The sequence below is a fragment of the Azolla caroliniana genome, unplaced genomic scaffold (genome assembly GCF_043228905.1).
Source record: "Azolla caroliniana isolate FFs.n. ecotype wild unplaced genomic scaffold, voAzoCaro1.0.p SCAF_13, whole genome shotgun sequence".
NCBI classification, from domain to species: Eukaryota; Viridiplantae; Streptophyta; class Polypodiopsida; order Salviniales; family Salviniaceae; genus Azolla; species Azolla caroliniana.
In genome coordinates this window covers 17,874,378-17,898,096 of record NW_028230448.1, presented here as the reverse complement: position 1 = coordinate 17,898,096, position 23,719 = coordinate 17,874,378, and the positions used below count along the sequence as shown (strand labels likewise).

General features: G+C 36.1%; 2 protein-coding genes across 3 annotated transcripts; one reads left to right on the top strand and one right to left on the bottom strand.

Annotated features, from left to right (window-relative positions):
- The first annotated feature begins 7,488 nt into the window (after positions 1-7,488).
- On the top strand, positions 7,489-14,277 carry LOC147856472 (ATP-dependent 6-phosphofructokinase 6-like). 2 transcript variants are annotated; one of them, XM_087329257.1, is made up of 15 exons: positions 7,489-7,883; positions 10,128-10,174; positions 10,267-10,306; positions 10,422-10,487; positions 10,578-10,715; positions 10,879-11,037; positions 11,118-11,171; positions 11,260-11,328; positions 11,487-11,616; positions 12,471-12,511; positions 12,596-12,811; positions 13,257-13,305; positions 13,392-13,546; positions 13,642-13,860; positions 13,891-14,277. In XM_087329257.1, the coding sequence occupies exons 1-15, from the start codon at positions 7,527-7,529 to the stop codon at positions 13,978-13,980; spliced, it is 1,830 nt and encodes a 609-aa protein (XP_087185383.1). In that variant the 5' UTR covers positions 7,489-7,526; the 3' UTR covers positions 13,981-14,277. The 2 variants fall into 2 exon arrangements, with proteins under 2 accessions (XP_087185383.1, XP_087185382.1); XM_087329256.1 differs by having other exon boundaries at positions 7,490-7,883; positions 13,642-14,277.
- A 1,618-nt stretch (positions 14,278-15,895) lies between these two features.
- On the bottom strand, positions 15,896-21,600 carry LOC147856471 (phosphatidylinositol/phosphatidylcholine transfer protein SFH2-like). Its single transcript, XM_087329258.1, has 11 exons — positions 21,429-21,600; positions 20,824-20,861; positions 19,727-19,810; positions 19,583-19,636; positions 18,838-18,915; positions 18,273-18,326; positions 18,106-18,165; positions 17,793-17,888; positions 17,546-17,647; positions 16,757-16,837; positions 15,896-16,591 (listed from the first exon to the last, which is right to left on the bottom strand). The coding sequence occupies exons 1-11, from the start codon at positions 21,481-21,483 to the stop codon at positions 16,232-16,234; spliced, it is 1,062 nt and encodes a 353-aa protein (XP_087185384.1). The 5' UTR covers positions 21,484-21,600; the 3' UTR covers positions 15,896-16,231.
- Between the last annotated feature and the right edge of the window lie 2,119 nt (positions 21,601-23,719).

Sequence of the window (23,719 nt, the reverse complement as noted above, 5' to 3'; positions counted from 1 at the left end):
TTCTGCAAACTTAACCCTAAGCAAAATGGAAAGCTTCATCAAAGCAAAGACCTGGTGATGAAGCTCGAATGCTGCACGAATGATGATGACTTGTGCGATATGTAGAAGCGTAAACAACCCGTTAGCTGGAAGAAGGAGAGATTCTCTCTCTCTCTCTCTCTCTCTCTCTCTCTCTCCTCGTAAGAGCAGCAAGAAACAAAAAGGATTCTAGGTTTTACTCTGCAGAGCAGACAGTGAGTAGAGGCAATGGCAGAGGAAGAAGAAGAAGAAGAAGAAGAAGAAGAAGAAGAATCTCGATGTTCTGGCCATGCCACGTGTCACCCTCCCCACCCCCCCAAACTTGGACGCCACGTGTCGCCCCTCGAAGTGACCGAGGAGGCCAGACACATGCGGGTCATTCGGCCCGGCCATCTGAAATAGGCTCGTATTGCTCGGTAGTTACGAGGATGGGAATCGATCGGAAATGGGATTGTAATGCTCGGAAGTAACGAGAATTGGAATCAGCCGGAAATGGGCTCGTAATGCTTAGTCGTAACGAGGATGGGAATTGGCCAGAAACGGGCTCATAATGCTCGGTATCGTCACGAGGATGGGAATCGGCCAGCCGGAAATGGGCTCGTAATGCTCAGTCTTAACGAGGATGGGAATTGGCCAAAACGGGATCGTAATGCTAGGTCATAACAGGGATGGGAATCAGCCGGAAATAGGCTCGTAATGCTCGGTCATAACGAGGATGAGATCAACCAAGAATATATTATATGCCCAGGAGTAGCAAGGATGATACTCATCAATAATGAGCTCATAACACTCAGCAACAAGGATGAGATTGATTGGGAATAGGCTTGTAACGCTCCATAGTAACGAGGATGGGATCCATTGGGAATGGGCTCGTAAAGCTTGGTATTGAGGATGGGATTGATTGAGAATAGGCTCTCATGCTTAGTCACGAGGATATTGGTGTCTTGCAAATATGGGCACTTCATAATAGCCATCCCGCCAATCCGGCCTTTCGATTCTTCGCCGATGTGCAGTCTATGTGATTGGAGTGGGAAGTTCTGGAAATAACCATGAATGCTTGCAAGTATTGTAATATCACCCATACTTGGATTGGCATAAACTAGTCTATTGAGCATAAGTGTTGGGACCTATATATTGTGGTTTCTCGTTCTTATATAACAATTGTTGTTCAACACCAATCTCGAGTCCTCTCACATCTACCTTATGCCTTCTCTAATCATTAGATAGTTGAAATGTCAAATCTACATTATATAGTTCGTCATTTGTTGATCTTTTATTCGTTTTCTCGTACATTTGAGTAAAACCTCATTCACTTCTATAAATATTGTGCCCAATATGAGTGCAACATGTGTTTCTTGCTCGTGATAACATGAACCACATTCGTAATAGATAGAATGTTTCGTTCATTCCACTACATTATGTTGTGACATGTATCAAGATGTGAATTAATGGTGAATGTTTGCTTGATAAGAATTTGTCGCAAAAAAATATCACCATGTCACTTGATGTTAAGCACCTTGCCTACCAATACCAATGTTAGCTAGTGTACTAAGATTTTTACTTCTTCACTTTTCACTTTAAGATTAGTGACTAGACCTTTAGGTTTATGCTCTCTCTCTCTCTCTCTCTCTCTCTCTCTCTCTCTCTCTTCTTAAAGAATGGATTTCATTACGAAAGAAAAAAACACCACATGACTAACTTAGAACCCTTCTAGGGATCTAAATACTACTCCTACAATAACAAACTCAATGCCACCGTACACACCAATTCAAATGGCGAATATGATGATATGTGACCTCCGGTTTTCATATGGTGTTTGAGGTTATACCTTGTATGTAAGTATGGTTGGTTAATTAATAAATAAGATTGTGTTGTTGGTTAGTGATTTATTGTATTCTTTTGTTTGTCGATCAAGTGATTGTGTAGCATTAGGAACATAAATCCTGGTCATTAATACATTTCATTGTTTTATCATGTGAGAGTGAGTGTGAGTGCAAGAAGACGATTCACAGAGTGAGCATATTGATTGACACACTCTCTCCCTTGTCTCACCAACTATAAGGTGTTTGCCAAGTTCCAACACAATCCTTGTGCATATTGGTGATTTGATTAGTAATATTCCCGCTATCCATTAATAAAGTATGACCAATACTTTACTTATTATTAACGTTTGTGAACTCATTGTAAAAGTATTCTTCACAATCGTCAAACTAAAAACATTGTATCTTTTGATCAACCACTTTCTTGACAAGACTCTTGATGTTTTGGGAAATGCAAGGAAGACTTCACTCTTATCCCACATCATGAAAACATAGAGCCATGTATGACGAGAGAGATCATCAATGAAGGCCATCTAGTACCAACATATGTTGAATTTCACAATTTTGCTTGAGTTCCCATACATCGAAGAGGATGGTTTCCAAGACTATGATACTCACATTTCACACTTGTGGAATGGATAGCAATGTTGTTTCTTGAGTTGGCACACTTTGCACACACCAATCACTCAATTAGGGAGTCTATTGACGACTTTCTTTGGCTACATTGATTTTAGCGTCCAAAAGTTTATGTGACTGGTCCATTTGTGTCACTTTTCAAGGTCAATCATGATCTCTTGCCATTTGGGAAACATGGCATATTTCACTTTTCTTTTGCACAATTCGAACTTTCAACCTTCTCTTCAACCATAGGTGACTATGTAACATTTATCCTTGAGGTTTTTGATTAATCGCACACGTTGGTTGAGATGTGGTTGCATCATTGCTTCCTCCACAATTTGTTTGACAAAAACCATTTTTTTGTTTTTTGTGCGCATATGTAAAACATTGAATATGCACCTTAGATATCCATCATCATTGTTGAATAAGACGTTCTCAATGTGGCAAATCAATGTAAATGATGACTTGACATGGTTGCAAAGAATGGAGTGTGTCTAGTAGAAGAATGCACATGTATGCAAACTTCGCAATATGCAAGAAGCCAGTCGACCAACTATTATTGTTGGAATATCCAAGATACTATAATTTCATATTTATATACTTGATTGCCACATTGTGGATGATAGCTTAAAGAATGCTTCAAGAGATTACAAGTAACTTGGGAGTAAATGTTTCAACAACTTTAAGATGAAATATGACACTTGAACATTGGTAGCGTCATTTGGAAAATCATAGTGCAACTAAAATACTTACAATTCAAATGGTGAAAACAATTGCCATCATGGGAAAAAAGGACCATCTATTTGCATACAAGGAAAAACAAGATTTAAAAAGTGGTTTAAGATGTATTAACTAAAGGTTGGCATTGAATTAGAACGGTTTGACAATGTTGCAACCTCCCTTTGTATAATAACAATAGTTTTATACTTGTTAGCTATCATGCATCTAACTTAGATTTTTATCATAGCAAACGTTACAAGCATAGCCTATTTGAGACGGTGTAAGGCATGTGTGAAGGAGGTTTTAGATTTAAGTTCTACAACTTCCAAGTCATTCATGAAATTTGTATGATGGTGACGAAGTTAAAAAAGTTCACAATCATTGTCCACTTTGGAAGCCAAGAAGAAGATACAAGCTATTGTAATGTTCCTTATAAACCCAATCTATTTAATCAAAGTCAATTTATGATTGGGTGATTGTATAAAAAGCACTAATTATATATACGTGCATTGATGATCACTCACTCTTATCAAAGTCAACTAATTACACATATTGTACAAAAGCGATCAATATACCTACACTTTGATGGTTGTACAAAAGCGATCAATATACCTACACATATTGATGATCAACAACCCACATTAACAAAGCAATGTATTAGTAAAATCATTTATGTTTTAGAAGTCCTCATTTAGATCTATAATTTATAAATTATAATAAAATATGTCACAAATTGGATTTGCGTTCAACAATATGGCATATGAACTCCTAAACGAGGGATCACACGAAACTCAACTTACACTTGAGTCAATAGTAAATATTAACTTATGTAAAAGTGTTTAGTATCATATGATTACAATATGGAGATGGGAGAAGAGTGGAGGTTAATAACATTGTTTCAAAAGAGGTGGAAAATCAAGTAGAGACCAACCAAATGGTCACTTGCCAACAAGAACTCCCCTCCTCGAGGCAAGTTTTCACCTCAATATAGACATCTCAGAAAACTCTAGAACTAAAATTATCATCAATATGTTTCAAAGTTGAAACCTATTTTCTAATATGTTTAACCAAAGCTTCGTTGAATTCGGAAAGTTGAGGCTCTAATGCCACGACATAATTTATCCCCAATCGAAATAAGAAAACAATGAAATAAAAATCTTTGGTGCTTATAATGCAAGGAACTCAGAGCTCTATGGATCGTGATAACGACGAGATTATACCATCAATATCTAAAGCCTAGACCCACACATAAAAACTTCATCGAGAGAATATCCTATTTCTATATCACTCTCTATCTCAAGGTCAACCTAACTCTTCCATTTCATAACATCGGGTATCAATGAAGACACAATGAACAAATAAGATACATTGGGAAAATGGATGGGTGTGTTTGCCCATTATTTTAAACCTCCACGGATAATTCCGTTATATCACCCAAACTAGGTTAATCAATGGATAAAAAGTTAGGATTAACATAATTCAACCAAATTAATGTACTTAAATAACTATATAAATAGGTAATGAGATTAAATCCAATATAGTTGTCCCAAAACAAGTAAAACATGTGGAGTTTTTTTTATGAGGGGTATGGTGATATTAATGAAGATATATATATATATATATATATATATACGGCCAATAGAGTCAACATTAACCCCCTAGCCCAAGGGACAAATTTGATCTTTTTCTATTCTTAGCATATGAAATACTGTCTATTGCCACTTACAATGAGTCGATAACATCAAGTCAAACAAACTATTTTATTTTCGGTGGTTGCTTATCAGAATGGTCATGGCATATAACAAAAGTAAACATTTCATTGATTAAGTGAAGAGGAAAATGAATATTATCTCTGATGTTTAAGTCTATAGGCATTATGACATCAAAAACAACAATATACACAAATTATAACATCGTTAATAGAAGCCAACTTTTATCGATATTGTTAGTAGCACACACACCGTTTAACGGATGAACACATGAATATGCTAGCGCAAATTATAAACCTTGAGTTTACATTCTAATTTTTCCCATTAATGGAATTTGGTTCCCTTCATACGAATGTTGTGAGCAATGACTCTTCAAATAATTATGACCTTGTAATAATTTTATGAATAAATGTTACAAACTATTCAAACAATTAGTTCATAATTTTATGAATAGTGGTTATGAGTTGTCATGAAGTGGTTGCCTTTCATAATTGTTAATTATTTCAATCATTTCACACTCCATCTTTGAATCAATAGTAGATAACTTGAAATCGAGTATCTAGAATATCTCGAGTTGTCTTGAACATTTTTGTGGTTATCAACTTGGTTATGTGCATTTCATAGATTGTCTAGTGAACATCAAAGTCTCTCTCTCATGCCTTTATTTGTATATTTTTTCTCTTAATATTCCTTCAACTTTTCCACATCTTTTCGCACTACAAATTATGTTGCTTGTACATGGATAAAATAGTCATTACTTTGCAAATGAGCATAAACTCTCACAAGTTTCTGCTTCTTTCATGGTTGATGACTTCTTTATATTATCTCACAACCAATAAACTAAAACACATAATGCCCATGCACGAAAAAGTAAAAAAAACATGGTAAGATCAACTAGTGGTGTTGCCTTGCTCATCACAAGGTCTTTAGTTTCACAAGCATACATTAGCTACATAAAAGTGAATGGCAGTAAACAGAATCTCGAGACAATAGTGTTTGGACCAACACTGGCATTATTACTCGTATGTGTGACTTTGTGAGTGTCATAACTTTGCATGCTAGATGAGTATCAATCCCTAAGCATGCAAATAGTTATACCATATGATAACTTGTTCAGTTGAGTTGCTCAACAAACATAACAAAATGCAAAGCAAGGACTGTGTCATCACATGCTTCTAGGTGTGCCAAGGAACACACATAACATCACCAAAAACTTTCATTCAATTGACTCAACACCAACAACTTCATGTAGCAATAGCATAATCCAATATATGTTTCCAAATCTTCTAGTATTTCCAATACTTATAATGGAACACTGTAAACAACAACATATTTAAGTCGATGGTTCAAAGTGAAATTCTTTATTTGCTTGCTAGATGTTGTATTGAACAAAGGATGGAGCACGAACACAACAATATAGTTTGCTGAGCATAACGAATAAGGTAAGGCTTCTAACAATGTAATGAAGAGTCCACTCTATGGATTCAAATGTCAACATATTAAAAGATTAGGTTATGATAGAAGCAGAGAGGTTCTAAAACAAACAAGAATGAAAGCGAAGAAGCTCATCACTTTGAAGGGAAGGCAAGCATGGGTGCATAGCTCGAAGCAGAGAGATAGAGCTCGATACGAAAAAGAACTCGTTAATAGATCAACGAGACATGGATAAAGACTCAAGAGTGAGCATGGCACTCGCTACTTGCCTCGGACACATGGCTACCAATTGCTAACATCCAAACTTGATGTTTTCTCGGGCTTCATAAGGATGCGAATCAGTTTGACTGATCAAGACTTTCAACCGTCATTCCTATTTCTAAAGTGGACATCCTATGTTAGAAACCGTGCCCTTCCCCAACTCCTCTCTCTCTCTCTCTCTCTCTCTCTCTTCGTAAGCCATTTGTCTCATGGGCCAAATTTGGCCTTAGAAGACGTTAATATATCTTTCTTTCTTTCTCTCTCTCTCTCTCTCTTCGTAAATAATGGCTTTCATTACGAAAGAAAAAACACCACAATGACTAACTTACTACAAAGTATAGAACCTATCTATCTAGGGATTTAAAGACTACTACGACTTCAAACTCAAGGCCACCCTACACACCAATTCAAATGGCGAATACGATGATATGTGGCCTTGCAAAGTTCTCTCTCTCTCTCTCTCTCTCTCTTACTCACTCCATAAGCAATTTCCACTCCTTCCTTCCACCTCTTAGGCTCTATGCTTTCTTCTTTTTCTTTTTGCTTTTTGCTTTTTTGCTTTTGGCTCTAGCTTTTTGTTTTTTGACTTTTGGGTTTGGCCTTCCAAACCATTTCTATTACAAAAGAAGGAAAAAAAAAAAAAACTCTGTTCTCTTTACCCTTCCTCGACCCTTTTTTTTCTAACCAATAAAACAATTTCTATAACAGAAAACAGAAAACCTATTTCCCCTGTTTCCACCCCCTCTCTGCTTTCTGCTTCTTCTTCTTTTTGCCTTTTGAAAAATCAAACCAATTTCTATTAGAAAAGGAAAGAAAAAAAACTCAAGTATCAGAAGAAAAGGAAACCCATTTCCTCCCTCTCAGATTCGCCCATCTCTGCTCCCTCCCTGCTTTCCTGTATTATTATTTCCATTTCCCCCCCCCCCACCCTTTCTCTCCATCTTACATGGGAACTTCCCTTCTCTCCTTTTCTGCACACTCTGGATATGTCCCGTCACACTCACATGCAAGAGAAGGAGGAAGAGAAGATGGTCCCGTTTCATCCCTTTCTTCTTCACAGCAGGTTAGGGTTTCTTCCTGGAAAGCTCTGCAAAATAGGGTTTCAAGAAGAACCTCATTTTCTTCAACAAATCGCGCCATTGAGAGGGGGCCGGATAAGAATAAGAAGAGGAATATTCTCATTATCAGAGGTTCGATTCACGGCTCGATTGGTGTTCATCCAACTATCAATGATCCTGATTCAGGAGGCCCTCCCATTTTTCAAGATGTTCCCCATCTTTTAGACTATTTGCCTCATCTACCTGTAAGTGTACAGATTAACTGGAGTAAATTCTACAGAGTGATTTATTAGAGATTAATTAGAGTAATTTTTTTCACTTATTTTCAACCTTCCTTTGAATTAAATTTTTATTAAGCTTAAATTTGCACATTTTAAGTTTTCTTTTATTAATTTATTGTTTATTCAGTGATTTTTAGTGAGAGTAAACTTCACATATCTTAAATATTTATTAGATGTTAACTGGAGCAAACACCCAATTATAACATTATCAGTTTTCTTCATGCTATTCTAAAGCTTAACTGGATCAAATGAAGAAACCTCATGATGATAATGATCCTTTCATTACTAGAGATGTACTGGAGTCATTGTTTTTACAATTTTTTAAGCTTTCTTCCAAATTTTTGTCATGCTGTACTAGAGATTATGTGGATTAGGTATGATATGGAGATATAACTAAGGTCTGGTGGTATGTAAAGGGCTAGCTACTTTTATGGGGTTTCGTTTCTATCATTTGGTTCTTGAGACTTTTTGCACACTAAAGTGGAGTTCTTATTCACTTGAGTGCATGAAGAGATCTTTGATAAAGTTGTATGTTAATGTACATGTTAACTTCTTCTTTTTTCCTCTTTTTCGATGGGAAGGAGAAAAGAGAGAATCTTTTAGATAAAGAAGGTGTATTAAAAGTATATCCTTAAACTTAATGAGTCAAATAAGGTGATATAGAAGCTTTTAGGAAAAAAAACATATCATGAGCATTTCAGTAATTGTAAGGAGTCAAATGAGGCCGATATGTCTTAGTGATACATGCAACCTGCATGGCTATGGTCTTGGCATTTCATTATATATAAAGGGTTGGCTACCATTGTGTAGCGCTCTTTATCTTTCAATTCTTTTAAATCTTTACATACTTTGATGGAGAAAATTGCATCAATTGCTTTGAACACTTCTGGGGGAAGAAAGCCATCCCCTGCCTCACAATGCATATGCAATGATAGTTAAATAGCATACTCTTTCTTTCTCACGTCTCTAAACACAGAAAACCAATAAATAACAAAGGGGGTTCTTTCTCCACTAGTGTGAATTGATCTCTTGAAATGGGTGAACCAACATTCTCTTCCTCTGTCTTTTAGGTCGATCCACCTACATGCTTAGAGTTCGTTCCTACATCGGGCCTGCTTGTCGTAGAACCAGCAGTGTTCTCCTATTGGTCTTTTATCTAATCTGCTTCATAGCCCATTAAGGAATCTGATAAGCTAATGATTTTTTACCATTTTTTGGGACACATCAACCAGCATGCTTACTAATCGATTATGATATATTGGATCTGATTCCATATTTCTGTTTCTGTTCGTCACACTGCTCCAATGTACTTGAGTTTGTAGGTGAAAGGAGTGTAACAATCCTCTCAAAGGGTTCAGTTCATCCCATAGTTTGTATTTTGGTCTCCTGTGGATGTTACTAGTCTATCTTATCTACAGATCCATCTGATTCCACGTTGACCACCATGGATTTGCATCCTAGAATATGATGCGTTTACAGATGATATTGAGATATTGTAAGGTTATAGAGGATGCACTTCCTAGTAGCGATTTGAGACATGAATTTGAAAGTGATGGTACTATTATCAGGACTGGGGAGGGTTCAGAAAAGATCCTCAAGGCTAGGAGATTAGAATTTCAACGTTATAAGAGTTCGACTTTGGAGGACTCTTAACTGATGTTATATTTCCAGAATTTTATTTAGTGTGCCTATATCAAGACTTAATATAATCTATCTATGTCAATGTTACGTTTCAAACCTGCCATTCAGTGCTCATAGTTGGGATATATTTGCTGGAAGCAACAAAAAGAAAAGAAATCCATATTTATGTCCTGGAACTGAAAACTGAAACACCACAAGATTACAATCCACTTTAAGATGGCAATCTGGGATGGAAGTATGGAACACCATAACGATTGAAACTTCAGGGGATACAATTAGATACATATCAAATGGCCTAAATGGTCTTAAAGATTTAAGTTCCAAGATTACATTAAAACAGGCTTTCAGTTGTGCTATAAAAGAAAAGGAAGTTAGTTAGAGATGAGAAAGATAATCTACTGCATTTTTGTGGATAACCTATCAGGAGAGAATCTGTTGGTCCTATCATGTTTTGTTTGTTATCTTTTCTTTGTAGATGTATTTCTGTAAGTTCAGTTCATAATTTCTGTTAAAACCATTCTTTCTTTTTTTTCGAGTTAATTGGTAATTGCTTTGATGTTATTTCAGACATATCCAAGCCCTCTCAATTATAACCCTGCATATGCGACGGGAAGGTGGGGTAACTATTAACTGATGGTGTTCTGGTGCTTCCATTAAGTCTATTGAAGTTGGTTTTTAACTCAGTTCTCTTTCTTCTTTCATCCAGACACTACTTTGTGGGCCCCAATGATGTAGTTGCAAGGAATGTAAGTCTATATTATTGCATTTCTGTAAAGCTTTGGCTCTATGGTAGCTGAGGTGTGGGAAATTTACTTGCAAAAAACTTACTAAAACTTTGTCTTGTGGCATTTGTTGTCAAAGGTTGTCACTTCTTTAAAATCCCCAGGACATGGTTGGCATTTTCGACGTGCGGGCCCTATGGAGAAAGTGTGCTTATCTGTTCATCTTCTTGAATTTTTATTTACAATTTTTGTTCAAAATGTTTTGTTCTTCTTGTTCTTACAAGTAATTACACAGGTGTACTTTGAGCCAGAGGAAGTTAAAGCTTGTGTTGTTACATGTGGAGGACTCTGCCCTGGCTTAAACACTGTGATCCGAGAAATAGTATGTGGACTATGGAATCAATATGGAGTTCGAAATATCATTGGCATTGAAGTAAGTACATTAGCTTTACGTTAGACTTGATTGTTAATTCTATATATGTGTATGTAAATAAATTGTATAGTGCCTTCTTTTAATGCTTTTCCAATTCGAAACCAAATAAAGTTTCTTAATTTTGTGCATTATGGGAAGCAACTCATGAATTGTTGATTTCCAGGGAGGCTATCGTGGATTTTATGCTCGAAATACTTTACCTTTAAACCCAAAAGTCGTCAATGATATCCATAAACGTGGAGGGACTGTCCTTGGAACTTCTCGTGGTGGACATGACACAACCAAGATTGTGAATAGTATTGAGGATCGGGGCATCAACCAAGTAAGTTATCATTTTCAGTTGTACTAGTATTGTTTTCCTCGTAAATATTCTCTAGAATAAACAAAACAGTTTTTTAACAGGTGTATATAATCGGAGGTGATGGAACACAGAAAGGTGCAAATGCCATTTATGAGGTGACCCCAGTCAATTCAAGTGTTTTTCCTTTTAATATCCTCTATCTGGAAGAGAATACTTGAATGGTATAAATTTGACGAACTATAGGAGGTGCGGAAGAGAGGATTAAAGGTCGCGGTTGTAGGGATACCAAAGACCATAGATAATGATATTTGTGTAAGTCAATAATCATATGAACATGTTCATATTCTCTTTTCAGATTCATGTTTGGAAATGTTTTTGTTAGAGTGATATAATTTGGAAATATTTTGTCGAGGTTTTAACAAAAAATCCAACCTCATTTTTCTAATAAACTGTCATCTTCATGAATTTAGGTGATAGACAGATCATTTGGATTCGATACAGCTGTTGAAGAAGCTCAACGGGCCATTAATGCTGCTCACACAGAAGCTGAAAGTGTGCAAAATGGCATTGGGCTGGTAAAATTGATGGGTCGATATAGTGGTAAGTTCATGCATCTTGCAGACATTTTATCCAAGGCTATGCATATTTTTCTGCTTGTTCTTTCACTTAGTGATTATATTGTTAAAATTTCAGGATTTTGTTGCTATGATGAAGAAGTTTCCACATTGTGTCTAGTGCTGTTAGGTTATATGCAATTGGTATAATAGGTGCATGGGAGATGTTGTTTTCAATAGGTGGGATTTCTTTGATGTGGATTCTGCTTGACTTTTTGGCATCAATTAGGGTGAAACAAGCTCTTTGGCCAATCCATACAGCTTACTTGTGGGAAGAGAATCGCATTAGAAACGATGCAAATCCTTTTAACAATGATTTAACTTAGTGCACAATGGATAATAACCATAACAATTAGGATTCACATAGAGTTTGTTGCCAATACTTTCACACAATGTATCAATAATGAGCCTTAAAGTTGAACTCCCTCACACAGAAGGTAACATGGAAACAATTACAAATTACAACTTTATGTGGTGTTAGCAATAGGTTGACACAAACAGCGATAAGCCTTAGTTGTGCTCCACCACGAAACATTCATTGCAGTTAGTTCAGTTTGCTGTACTAGTATATTGTTGCTAGTGAACACCTTTAAATTCATTTATGTAAAAAGGAATCGAAAGCAGAGATTTGAGAAACTTTTGAGTCTTAAATTTTCTAATTCTGACTTTCAAAAGATCAATTTTATGATTTTTACTGTGAATTTATAATGTTAATCTTTGCTAGTAATTTTAGTTTTGAAGTCTTGAGTTTGGCCATTTAAACTTTTTACATTGTGTCTAATAAATATCATAGGATATACAGCTAGTCCATTGTAGCTTATTTTGTCTCAATTTTTACAGGGTATATTGCAATGTATGCTACTTTGGCAAGCAGGGATGTGGTAAGTGTGGTAGTTGGGTTGGCATTGTGCAAACTTTATAAAATATAATTTATATTGATTTTGTTGTCTTTTTTGTCTTGCAAGGATCTCTGTTTGATACCCGAGGTACCATTCTATTTAGAAGGCAAAGGTGGGCTGTATGAATTCGTTGAGAAAAGATTAGGAGAAAATGGGCATATGGTAATAGTGGTAGCAGAAGGAGCAGGACAAGAACTTATTGAAACAAGTTCAACTTCACGTGATCCATCAGGAAATCAATTGCTTCATGACATTGGCATGTGGCTTTCTCAGAAACTCAAGGTATGCATAGGTTAGATGTTTTAGATGTTGCTTGCACACATCAACCCTTCGAAACCCCTCCTTATAGATATTTTCTCAAATATCTCCTCCCCTATCTTGATAGACATATCAATTTAAGTTTTTATCAAAATAATCCAACATGCTGTCCAAGCTGTGTTGAACACTTGTAGCAAATTGAACTACATTTGTAAGAGATTGAATTAGAAAAGGTAAAACTAATAATTAAGGAATAATGACTCTGAAATGAAGTTGGTGTGATACACTGTCTAAATAAGCAGTAGATGCCCTGGATCCCTTTAGCCTCCCAAGCCCCAGGTTTGAAAATTTTAACTTCCTGTCCCCTATCATATGTATACCCTTATATGCCTATACTCAGAAAATATATCTAGTATACACTCACATGTATAATACAATTGTACCGCATTTAATTATTTATTGGTCGCAGGGTCACTTCCTTGCTACAAAGAAACATATTCTGAACTTGAAGTACATAGGTAAATAAAGCTTCTCACTGTGATCAGAGAACTTCTAGAAGTGAAAGATGGATATGTTAAAAATTTCTTGATCATTTTGCCTGCAGATCCAACATATATGATTCGTGCCATTCCGAGTAATGCAGCAGATAATGTCTATTGCACTTTGCTTGCTCAGAGTGGTATCCATGGGGCAATGGCAGGATATACAGGTTTTACTATTGGACCCGTAAACGGTCGTCATTGTTATATTCCCATTACGGTAAAATGATATTTTCTTGTTTTATATATATGGCATGTGAAGTCTTCAGCTGAAAGTGTCAGTTAATACCTGTAAATTTGATAAAACTGTCACAGAGGGTAACAGAAAAGCAGAATCGTGTGAATATTGCGGACAGAATGTGGGCACGGCTTCTCTCTTCCACTAACCAGCCAGCTTTCATCGATGCGGATAAACGATATCCTAAGAAGGAATCAAAGGTAGAATCCAAGGTGGAATCAGATGTGGAATCTGAGGTGACCAACGAAAAGAAAGAAGAATCGGAGGTGACCAATGAAAAGAAAGAAGAATTAGAGGTGACCAATGAAAATAAAGAAGAATCAGAGGTGACCAATGAAAAGAAAGAAGAAACCGAGACGACCAATGGTGCTATTATACCAAATGAAATAGTGATACTAGAAACGAAAGCAGATTGAAAATAAAAATAAAAATAAAAATAAAAATAAAAAACCCGTTTACTTAACTAACTGATTGCCTCGGACTCAAGACCTGATTTGCTTAACTAACCAAAGTGGAGGTGCAGATGTCTCCTCTAAGGTGTGTAATGTTTACATATATATACCTTGGATTCAAGATCTCATATGACTTGTCTCAACTAATTCATGGGATTTAAGTATTTATTTCTTCTCAAGTGATGTCTTGAGAGCTGTAATTATACAACCATTTAAAGGGTTTATTGTACAGCAATAAAATTACACTTTTATATTGGAAAATATTTGTTGATTCATCTGGATGTCAGGATTCATTGATAAATGTAGCAATAATGCCCGAACTATTCTAAATAAAGAATACAGAAGGTGGTTTCTTTGCATTAGATGTTTCTTATTTATTCTGATGGCCACATGGTTAGTAATATATGGATCCTATTTTGTTTCTTTTTTTTCGTTAATAGTACATATATACATTTTAAAAAGGCTGATGTATTATACTAAAGGAATTTTATGCATAATAGATGTACTGTATAGGATATTTCACAGGATCGTGTCATTTTGCCTTCTTAGATTTGGGTATCCAAGCTCACTTATCTAGGTGGCGAAGAAAATATGGGGAAAATGGACACATTTAATATTGCGGCTATTAATAATTTATGGTTTTGATCATTTTTCTTGTCAAACGATATGCCTCACCATAACGTAGATACATATCAATACACAACTATGTAACACGAAATGAATCATGTGATGAAAGATGGGGTCGTGCAACAATGTCAGAGTCTTATATGCCATCATAATGAGGATGATAATCACCGTGGGCCATGGATCCATGATCATGTGGTTAAACTTGAAAAACCTGGAAATCATGTTGTGGTATTCTTGGAAATCAGATTACAGAATCTCTTAAATTTGAGAAAACAGTCTGTGTTATCTTGTGGACGATTCAGGTTTGGACCAGAACCAGATGCATATGCATGATGATGGTGATTGACAATGACCGATAACAATTGTATCACAATGATTGATGACAATGAAGCGTACATTGGAAACTCAGCCACAAACAAGGAATCAACCCCAAGAGTGATGCCAAGGGAACCAAAACTCTCATAATCACTTTGATAAAGATGAGTCTCCAAAGCAACACTACAAGCAGCTCTCTCTCTCTCTCTCTCTCTCTCTCTCTCTCTCTCTCTCTAATAAGAACATATGGGAAACATGGAAGAAGAATAATAAGAAGACATGAATGGATGATATTCTTTTTCTAATGCCTCTCACATGGCATCTCTACCTATACACATAGCTTATATGTTTGTTTCCTTCCCAATTCCTCAATTTGATTTGTGTCACTACATATCCTTCTATACTCCAGCATTCTGGGGACACTGATGCTAAGCCGAAATACTTGAAAATTGACAGGGAACACAGACACTAATCTAAATTCTGTTCCTGTACATGGTGGTGAGTCTGAATATTGATTGTGGACACGCGCAAGTTCAAATAGCGTTTGTGTATTTGTAAGCTCACATACTCATCAAGAAATTATACAATCAGTTGTTTAAACCTCTTATTTGCAAAATAGTAACTTTAAAACAAGTTCAATGTAAGTAAACTTGAAGGGTTTAGGGTTCTTAATGGGTTTAGGTTTCAAAAGCCAAGTAGGTGCACTCTTTGAGAAGCAATGCTAATAAACTTACGAGGATGAGAATTGTTGTTTTAGGGCTCATAATTTCAGCCCTGATCTGAATACTTTATTTCATGTCACACTGGCAAGCATAAAGAACGGAACTCAAAACATATACTCTTTGTCAAGGAATATAATTTTTTCCCCCAAAAGATCATGCATATCAAGGAACAGAGTGGCATCCATAATGACTTCAAGTTTTGAAAATAAATAGTCCTTAGGAATAAATATATAGTTTATTTTTTTGGTTCTATTAGAGTGAGAGCTCAGCCTCTTAGGGATATGAGGGGGTTGTTGAGCTTTAAGAAACTGTACATAACCCACAAAATTGATGGACTCTGAAGATGGTGACCCCAGTGACCTTCATACTTGTTGACAATTTTTAAATGTTTTTCCTTTCGTTTTGGAAGAGAGAGAGAGAGAGAGAGAGAGAGAGTCATATTTTTATGTCCGTGGAATGCCATCTAAAGGCATATGTATGAGAGTTAGGTAGATATATCAGTGTTCCTCAGCGACCAATATAGGAACCACAAATTGCTGCCAACTTTGAGATCAACAATCATCTCCTACATGGAGATTCGAAATTCCATTAACGACCCTGTTAGAAACACTGTTATTGTCACCATTTTCATTGGCGAGCTTCGCCAGTGTGTTCTCAAGCACAACTTCAATCTGGTGTGCTTCTTCATCAGGTTCAGGAACTTCAACATGGAATGATTTTTGTTGGGCGGGGCCGGAACATTTGGGCAAAGCATATGATTGTTGCTTGATATAGTTCCAAAGCTCAACATGGAAGGAATGAGATGAACTATAGCAATTGCTATTCCCACCTGTGCTAGAGCCTCTCGATGATGACCCGCTTTGTTTCGACTCCAACTTACAAAAAGGAGGTAACACATCAAAATCCATGATCTGCATAGATACATACATGTGTGTGTATGTGTGTATATCCATACATGGTATACACAAGGAAATCCAAAACATGTTAGTTAGTATTTCAGAGAAAGACCGAAACAAGGAAGCTTTATCATGCTATATACACGATAGTATGTATATCATATGGCAAGGGTTATTTACTCTGAGAAGTTCATCTCTTCCACACCCATCCAATACTTTAATTTTCCTTTTTGTCCTCTCTTGCAAAAGAGGCTTCACAACCTGAAAGAATATGGGCACAAGCTCTCTTTTTCAATCCTTAATTTTATTTTTTACCAATTAATTTATTTTGATAGTAAATCCAGCAGTTCCACTATGAATCTAACCATGGGTTGAGTAAGGAAATGTACACCCATCTGTCAGACACAACCATTTTTTATTCTAATCAAAGAGAAAGTGATGTGGAAAGGCTTTTTTTTCTATTTACTATCTCCCCTAACTTGGGCTTATCATATCATAAGTTTTGGCACTTAAACATTGCAAGTTTAGCATTGGATGATGAAATAGTTAATGTTTCTTCACCCAAAGAGCTCATTGAATTATAACAGGTGCAAAAGATGCATCGTGTCTTGAAGAGGTGAATTTTCTATGAACCTATCATACTAGGAAGGACAAAAGCGTCTCACAATACTGCTAGTTTTTCATCAGAGGCAAGTCTTCAAGAAACTGCCAGAGTACTAAAGCCATCAACACAAGATCCTGGATATGATCCCTACTTTTTACACGGCTATGTAATACCAATATCACCTGTAAACTACATGCCACATCATGGTTTGAAAACAATCTTAACAATGACCCAATTGGCTCTCTCATATTTCCACCTCAATGTTAAGATCAGTAGACATAACTAACAGTAATCAGTTTTTTCATCGCATTTGTAAAATGAAAATAGAAATATATGAGCAAATCTGTTTGTTTGTTTTCACTAACCTTCCAACACGCGGAGAATATGTATGGAGCATTAACAATGAAATAAACATCTGTCTTCTCAGGGTAGTTTAAGTCATCAACGGTGGAAATAATGGTTAAAATCTGAGTATCCAAAGGTAGTAATAACAAATAAAAATAGGATAACAATGATGTTAGGAAAACAACATGATGTGAAGTGAAATACATAGCGAGATGGAAATAACATAAATAAAGGATTTATATGTTGAAATGGAAAGGTATATATAACCTTCAATCTATTGAGAGCGGACAATTTTAGGTTGCTCATGTCAAGTATTTTTAAACACGTTCCAACATATCGACCATTCTTCTCACTTGCTCGCGGCTGACCATATATATATGTATGTATGTATGCATACACAAGATCAGCTATAAAAAAAGGTTAAGAATACATACACACACACACAAAAGATAAGCTATAAAAAGTTAAGAATGCATCTATTCTATGATTAGTTAGCAGAAAACACTACAATGCATGTCATTATTCGAGATCAATTCACCAATTATAAGAAAATCTTAGGTTGATTACAAAATATTCTTACCAGTAGGATACGATCACGATACTCGTTAATTTGTATATGGGACTGTACATACTTATCTACCTATCATGTGCAAAAAAAACAGAAAAACAAAACCAAAGTTCCATAAATGTTATTGCACCATCATGTACACATATGTATCTATCAAAGACTAACGAAGACAGACTTACAGGCGCTTTGTCGTAGCCACTGAGTCCCACACCAATTGCAAATACAGGGCGACCCTATATATATCCAAAGCTTTTAGCACAATAGAAAAAAGAACGTATTACATTTATACATAACCACCATTATTATTCTAGGTACCAAATTTGAAAGCATAAAAATATCAGAAAGATGATGCAACTATATAGAAAGAAACTTCAGCTACAGGTTGTAATTAAAGATATTTTAATGCTACATCCATAGAGTAAGAAATTTCACCAAGATTCTCATTTGAGATTGCCATTGAAGGGATTGGTAAAAGAAATTAAATATAAGACAATGTGCTTATGCTGCATTATTTCACTGGCATACGAATAAAAAACAAACCATCTCAACTCATATTTGTCATTTAGTCATAGATAACTTTATTGTTTCTAAGGGACCTTTAGTTGTATACTTTTGAGAGATAGAATTAACTTATAATACAGTCAGATGTACAATGTGTGTGTTCCATTGCAGAAAGAATGGAGCGATGCAAGTAAGTTGCCAAAATATTCTAATATATTTGAACCTGTGAACCTGTTAGCTTACCATTTTGCAATAACCAGTCACTCCAATAAGTTGCGAGTCCCGTATGGCATCATATGTCTCTTTTGGTTGAATTGGTTTCTGTATAAGAGTTAGTTACATTTAATGATATGGAAGTTATTGAAACAAATGCAAAAGATCCATGTACATAAAATATATAGCATCTTTCTTTCTAAAACTTCAAGGCAATGAGATTGGATTATTAACCCAAATCTTGGTATTCCTAAAGTTTCATGGAAATGACATTGGAGTATTAAATCAAATCTCTCTCACTCTGTAGGATTAGATTGTTTTTATAGCACAAAGATGCTTTGATATTCATGATCATAATATAGTGGCCCTTCCATTTACATACTAGATTACATTTCAGGTTTAGTTTACAGTCACCCCAATGAGCTTTTCTTTTTGTGTGGATGACATATTACACGACATTATGTTTGGAACATGTATGGGTCTCATAGGCCGCTTTGGCCTCCACTGAGACACTATTCTCTTTATTTCTTCTCCCTCTCATTCGTAAAATGGTTCAACATAGAGAATCGTGACTCAACTCCACATGTACTCTACGTGAAAATGTTCCATTTTTGGTTCCATAAGTCATATTTGACCACCCAGGAGGTTGGTAATAAAACCTATCTATCTATCTCAGCAATATATTTAAAATGCACCAATCTTATCATGTTTTTAGTGATACTATTATCTTTGAATGTGCATGGAGGAAGAAGAGCATTAATCCTGTTCTTCTTACAGAGAGGATGTTGTCGATGTCATTCTTTATCCTCCAATTCAAGCAATCCAAAACCTGGAAACAGGGTCTTCCATTAATATCTTCACAGAAGACGGGCGTTGCACATCATTCATGCATGCTTGAAAGGACTGAAATTGTATATACCATCTTCAAGGCCTTTGGAACATTATTTTCACGAGCTTTCAAGAATCTTTCAAGGGTTTGATCAGGATATCCCTGATGCAGGACCTGTGGTGATACCCAAGAAACAGAGCATTACATAAGGAGATATATACATATATATACATACATGCATACAGATATCTATCTGTCTATATATATATATATATATATATATATATGTTAGATATTGATGTATATCACAAATGATATACATATGCATATATTAGATGAACACCAATGCGATATCCAACCAAATGTACACTAAATTTTACAGACGTCAAATACAGGTTTTATATGAATATTTCTTTTAGACTCTGCACATTAAAAAGACATACGCATGCATATATTAGATGAGCAAAGATGGGAAATCAAACCGTGTGTACACGTACATTTCCTTTTTTCTCCAGACATGAAAAATGTGATGTATTATGCGGACAAACACAAGTGTATATGAAGATTTCTTTTAGATTAGATCTGCACACTAAAAAGATGTGATATTGATTCGCTATGGAGGATATAACTATCTATATATATACAAGAATTTCTAATTGGTCACATAAAAAAGACTCAACTTTGATCTTCCATAGGAAACCAAACCAGATATATGCATATCTATCCAAATACACAAGTTACGAACACTTTCGAGAATAGGTGGATTTATCTGGCACAGGAATTGTGTATATGCAAATTCCTTCGCGAAGCACACATGGAAAAGATGTGATATTGATCTCCTATAGGAAAGAAAACATATCTGTACATTTCTTTTTGATATTCACATAAAATAGGTGTGCTATCAATCAGCTATGGAAAAATCGTGTGTATGTATGCATACACGCACATAAAATAATGTGGCATTGATCTCAAGAGGAGGATCAAACCATGAGTATCTTGCGCATTTCTTTTAATTTACATGAAAAAAGGTGATATAGGCCTGCTATAGGCAGACCAAACCAAAAAAAAACGTGATATCGATCTGCAATAGGAGCATCAAACCATGTGCCATATTTGACTCCCGTCAGAAAACTATATGTTTATGCACATTACTTGTGATTTACACAGACATATAGAGATGTTATTACCTCAAAGGAAGAGGCTATCTGATCATCCTTTGCAGCAGCTGCGTGAATGAGAAGGTATGTTAATATAGTAGTATTACCCATGGTTCAAAACAACTCAAAAGAGGTGAGCTTTCATATATCAACATAATATGAAGGCAAAACCAAATAGAAGATATGATATCTTAGATTACCATATTTACAGCTAACATATTGTATAATTTAATATTGCTTACATGTTGACACAAAATTGGTTGGCCAAATAATTAACATTAGTGAGTTGGGATCTCAGATTTTGACCACAAATTTAATATAATGTTTCTCATTGATTTACTTAATAAAAGGGTATCGAAGGGATTTCTGGATTAAGATAGCATTCCCAGACACAGACGACCATACCATTGCTCCCAGTTTAACATAATATAGCTCACAGATTACCCCTTAAACCCTGCTCACAGATCAAGTAAGCAACGGAATAGGGTTCTCGGACTAACACTACAAAGATGAAGGATTCTCAGATTAATATACTATTTTTAAACAAGTCGATAATCAGAGAAATGGGTTGTCATTTGAACTTCAAAAGAAGAGATGGGTTGTCAGAGAATATACACACAAATATATATATATACCTTGAGTGATGAGTTCTTTGAGCTCCACGAGCAGAGATGGAGGAACAGATTCCATTGAAGTTTCCAAAGAAAGTGTACTGATCAGGGCAGATGATCAGCCATAACCAGAGAGAGAAGAAGAAGAAGAAGCAGCTTAATTTATCAGATGAGATAAAAAAAAAAGGTAGGGTTTGATCTGGCTGATCGATATATGATCTAGTCTCTGAGTGGGAAATGAAAAATAAACGGGAAGAAGAAGAAAGATGATGAATGAATGAATGAAGAGTGAGAAGAAGGAGGGAATGAATGAATGAATGGATGGATGGATGGATGGAAAATGGAGAAGAATGAAGAGTGAAAAACGGAAGAAGATGAAAAGGAAGGAGAAGAAGACGAAGACGAAAAAGACAAACAGGAAAAAAAAAAAGAGAGAGGAAGTAAATGAAGAATGAAGACGGAGAAACGATAAAGGAAAAAATGGGAGCTCCAAGATTCCTCTGCTTTCTTATGGTCTTAGATCAAGAAGCAGCCTAAATTCTGCAGTAGATCTGATTCGGAGAAAAGGGAAAGGCAAGCAAAATCAGAGAGTTTTTTGGGAGCCCAAATGAGAGGAGGTCCACCCCACCATAGCTACTATATAGCTTACCAAATCAGAGAGCTTTCTGCGACACAGATCGAGTGACTGAACGGAAATGAAGCAGAAGAAAAGAGTACGGAAAGAGAAAAAAGAGGGAGGGAGTGAATGGCAAGAAGGAAGGGCCCATACATTTTTTTTTACACACAAAACGCGTTGTTTTAGCAGAAATCTAGCTTTTGCTTTTCTGCTTTTCTGCTTTTCTGCTTTTCCTGCTTCCCTGCTTTCCTGGGTGCACACATTTTTACACACAAAACGCGTTGTTTTAGCGAGAAATCTAGCTTTTTGCTTTTCTGCTTTTCTGCTTTCCTGGGCGCACACATTTTTTTACACACGAAACGCGTTGTTTTAGCGAGAAATCTAGCTTTTCGCTTTTCCGGCTTCCCGCATTCTGCTTTTCTTCTCTCCTTGCTTCGCGCATTCTGCTTTTCTCTACTTTAACCGTTCCTTTTGGTGGCTAGCCACGTGTTTGCAGAGTAATTGATTCACCCCCCTGTCGGTGTTCGTGTTCGTGTTCGTGTTCGTGTTCGTGTTCGTGTTCGTGTTCGTGTTCGTGTTCGTGTTCGCGTTCATGTTTGCGTTCATGTTCGTGTTCGTGTCCGTGTTCGTGTCTGTGTCCGTGTTCATGATTCTCGACACAGGTTTATATCTTGCCCTACTACTAAAAGTATATGGATAGGCATATCACAACTGTGGGGTTCATTAATTGGAAATGGTTTGTCACCTTTTCAATGGGTTTTCAACGAAGGTGATAGAGTTTTACCATCCCCAGAGTATAAGTTTGTGTTTGATTATTTGCGGTACTTGGGCATGTGGTATATTTAGAACTTGCGGAATGGTTTATTATTTGATGGGCTTTCTAGAGTATCTCAACATATATGTAGGATAAGAGGAAAGTTGATTTGGCAATTTTCACAGTTATGTTGTATGGGAACTTTGTCCCCAAATGAGTTACATTTGTCTCGTTTTGTATTGTAGCACCTTAGAAGGTTGCCCTTGCCACGTCGCTACCTTTGACGTAGTTTTGATAGCAAGGTTTTTTTGTATTATCATGTTGTTTTAATATAAACATACATAGAGAGAGAGAGAGAGAGGGTTTACCAAAAGAGAGAGAGAGAGAGAGAGAGAAAGAGAGAGAGGGTTGGAAAGAGCTTGAAAGTGTCCAAAACGTATTTTCATACAAACTTTCTTCAATTGTCAACGAATGTCTTCTGAGTTCACCAACATGAAATCGGCCTCCTCGACGTGTGGCTTGACATTTCGATTTTGAAGCTAAATATTTTAGTACTATCGCCGAGCATTACTTCTCTAAAGTGGGTGGGTGGATATGTAGGTGGTGGTGGGACAAACCAAAAAAACTGAGTGGATAAGAAGTCAAATTATGATGACATGTTTGTGGAGTCAAAAAGACCCGGAGCATGACCCACAGGGGAACCGAAAAATTGACTCTATCGAAATAAATACACTCGCCATTGTTGATGCAAGGCACAGTCACCACACGTGGCTCGCATATTATCATAACATCACTCTTGTACTTAACGTCTTTCCATAACATCCAACTTAAAAGAGTAGATAGCACACACACAAACATGTACATATGTGCCTAAGAGGTGAAATCCGATGTGTCTTAAACTGACGAGTTGTGCGAGGTTGTTGTGTGTGTGTGTTTAGTAATTGA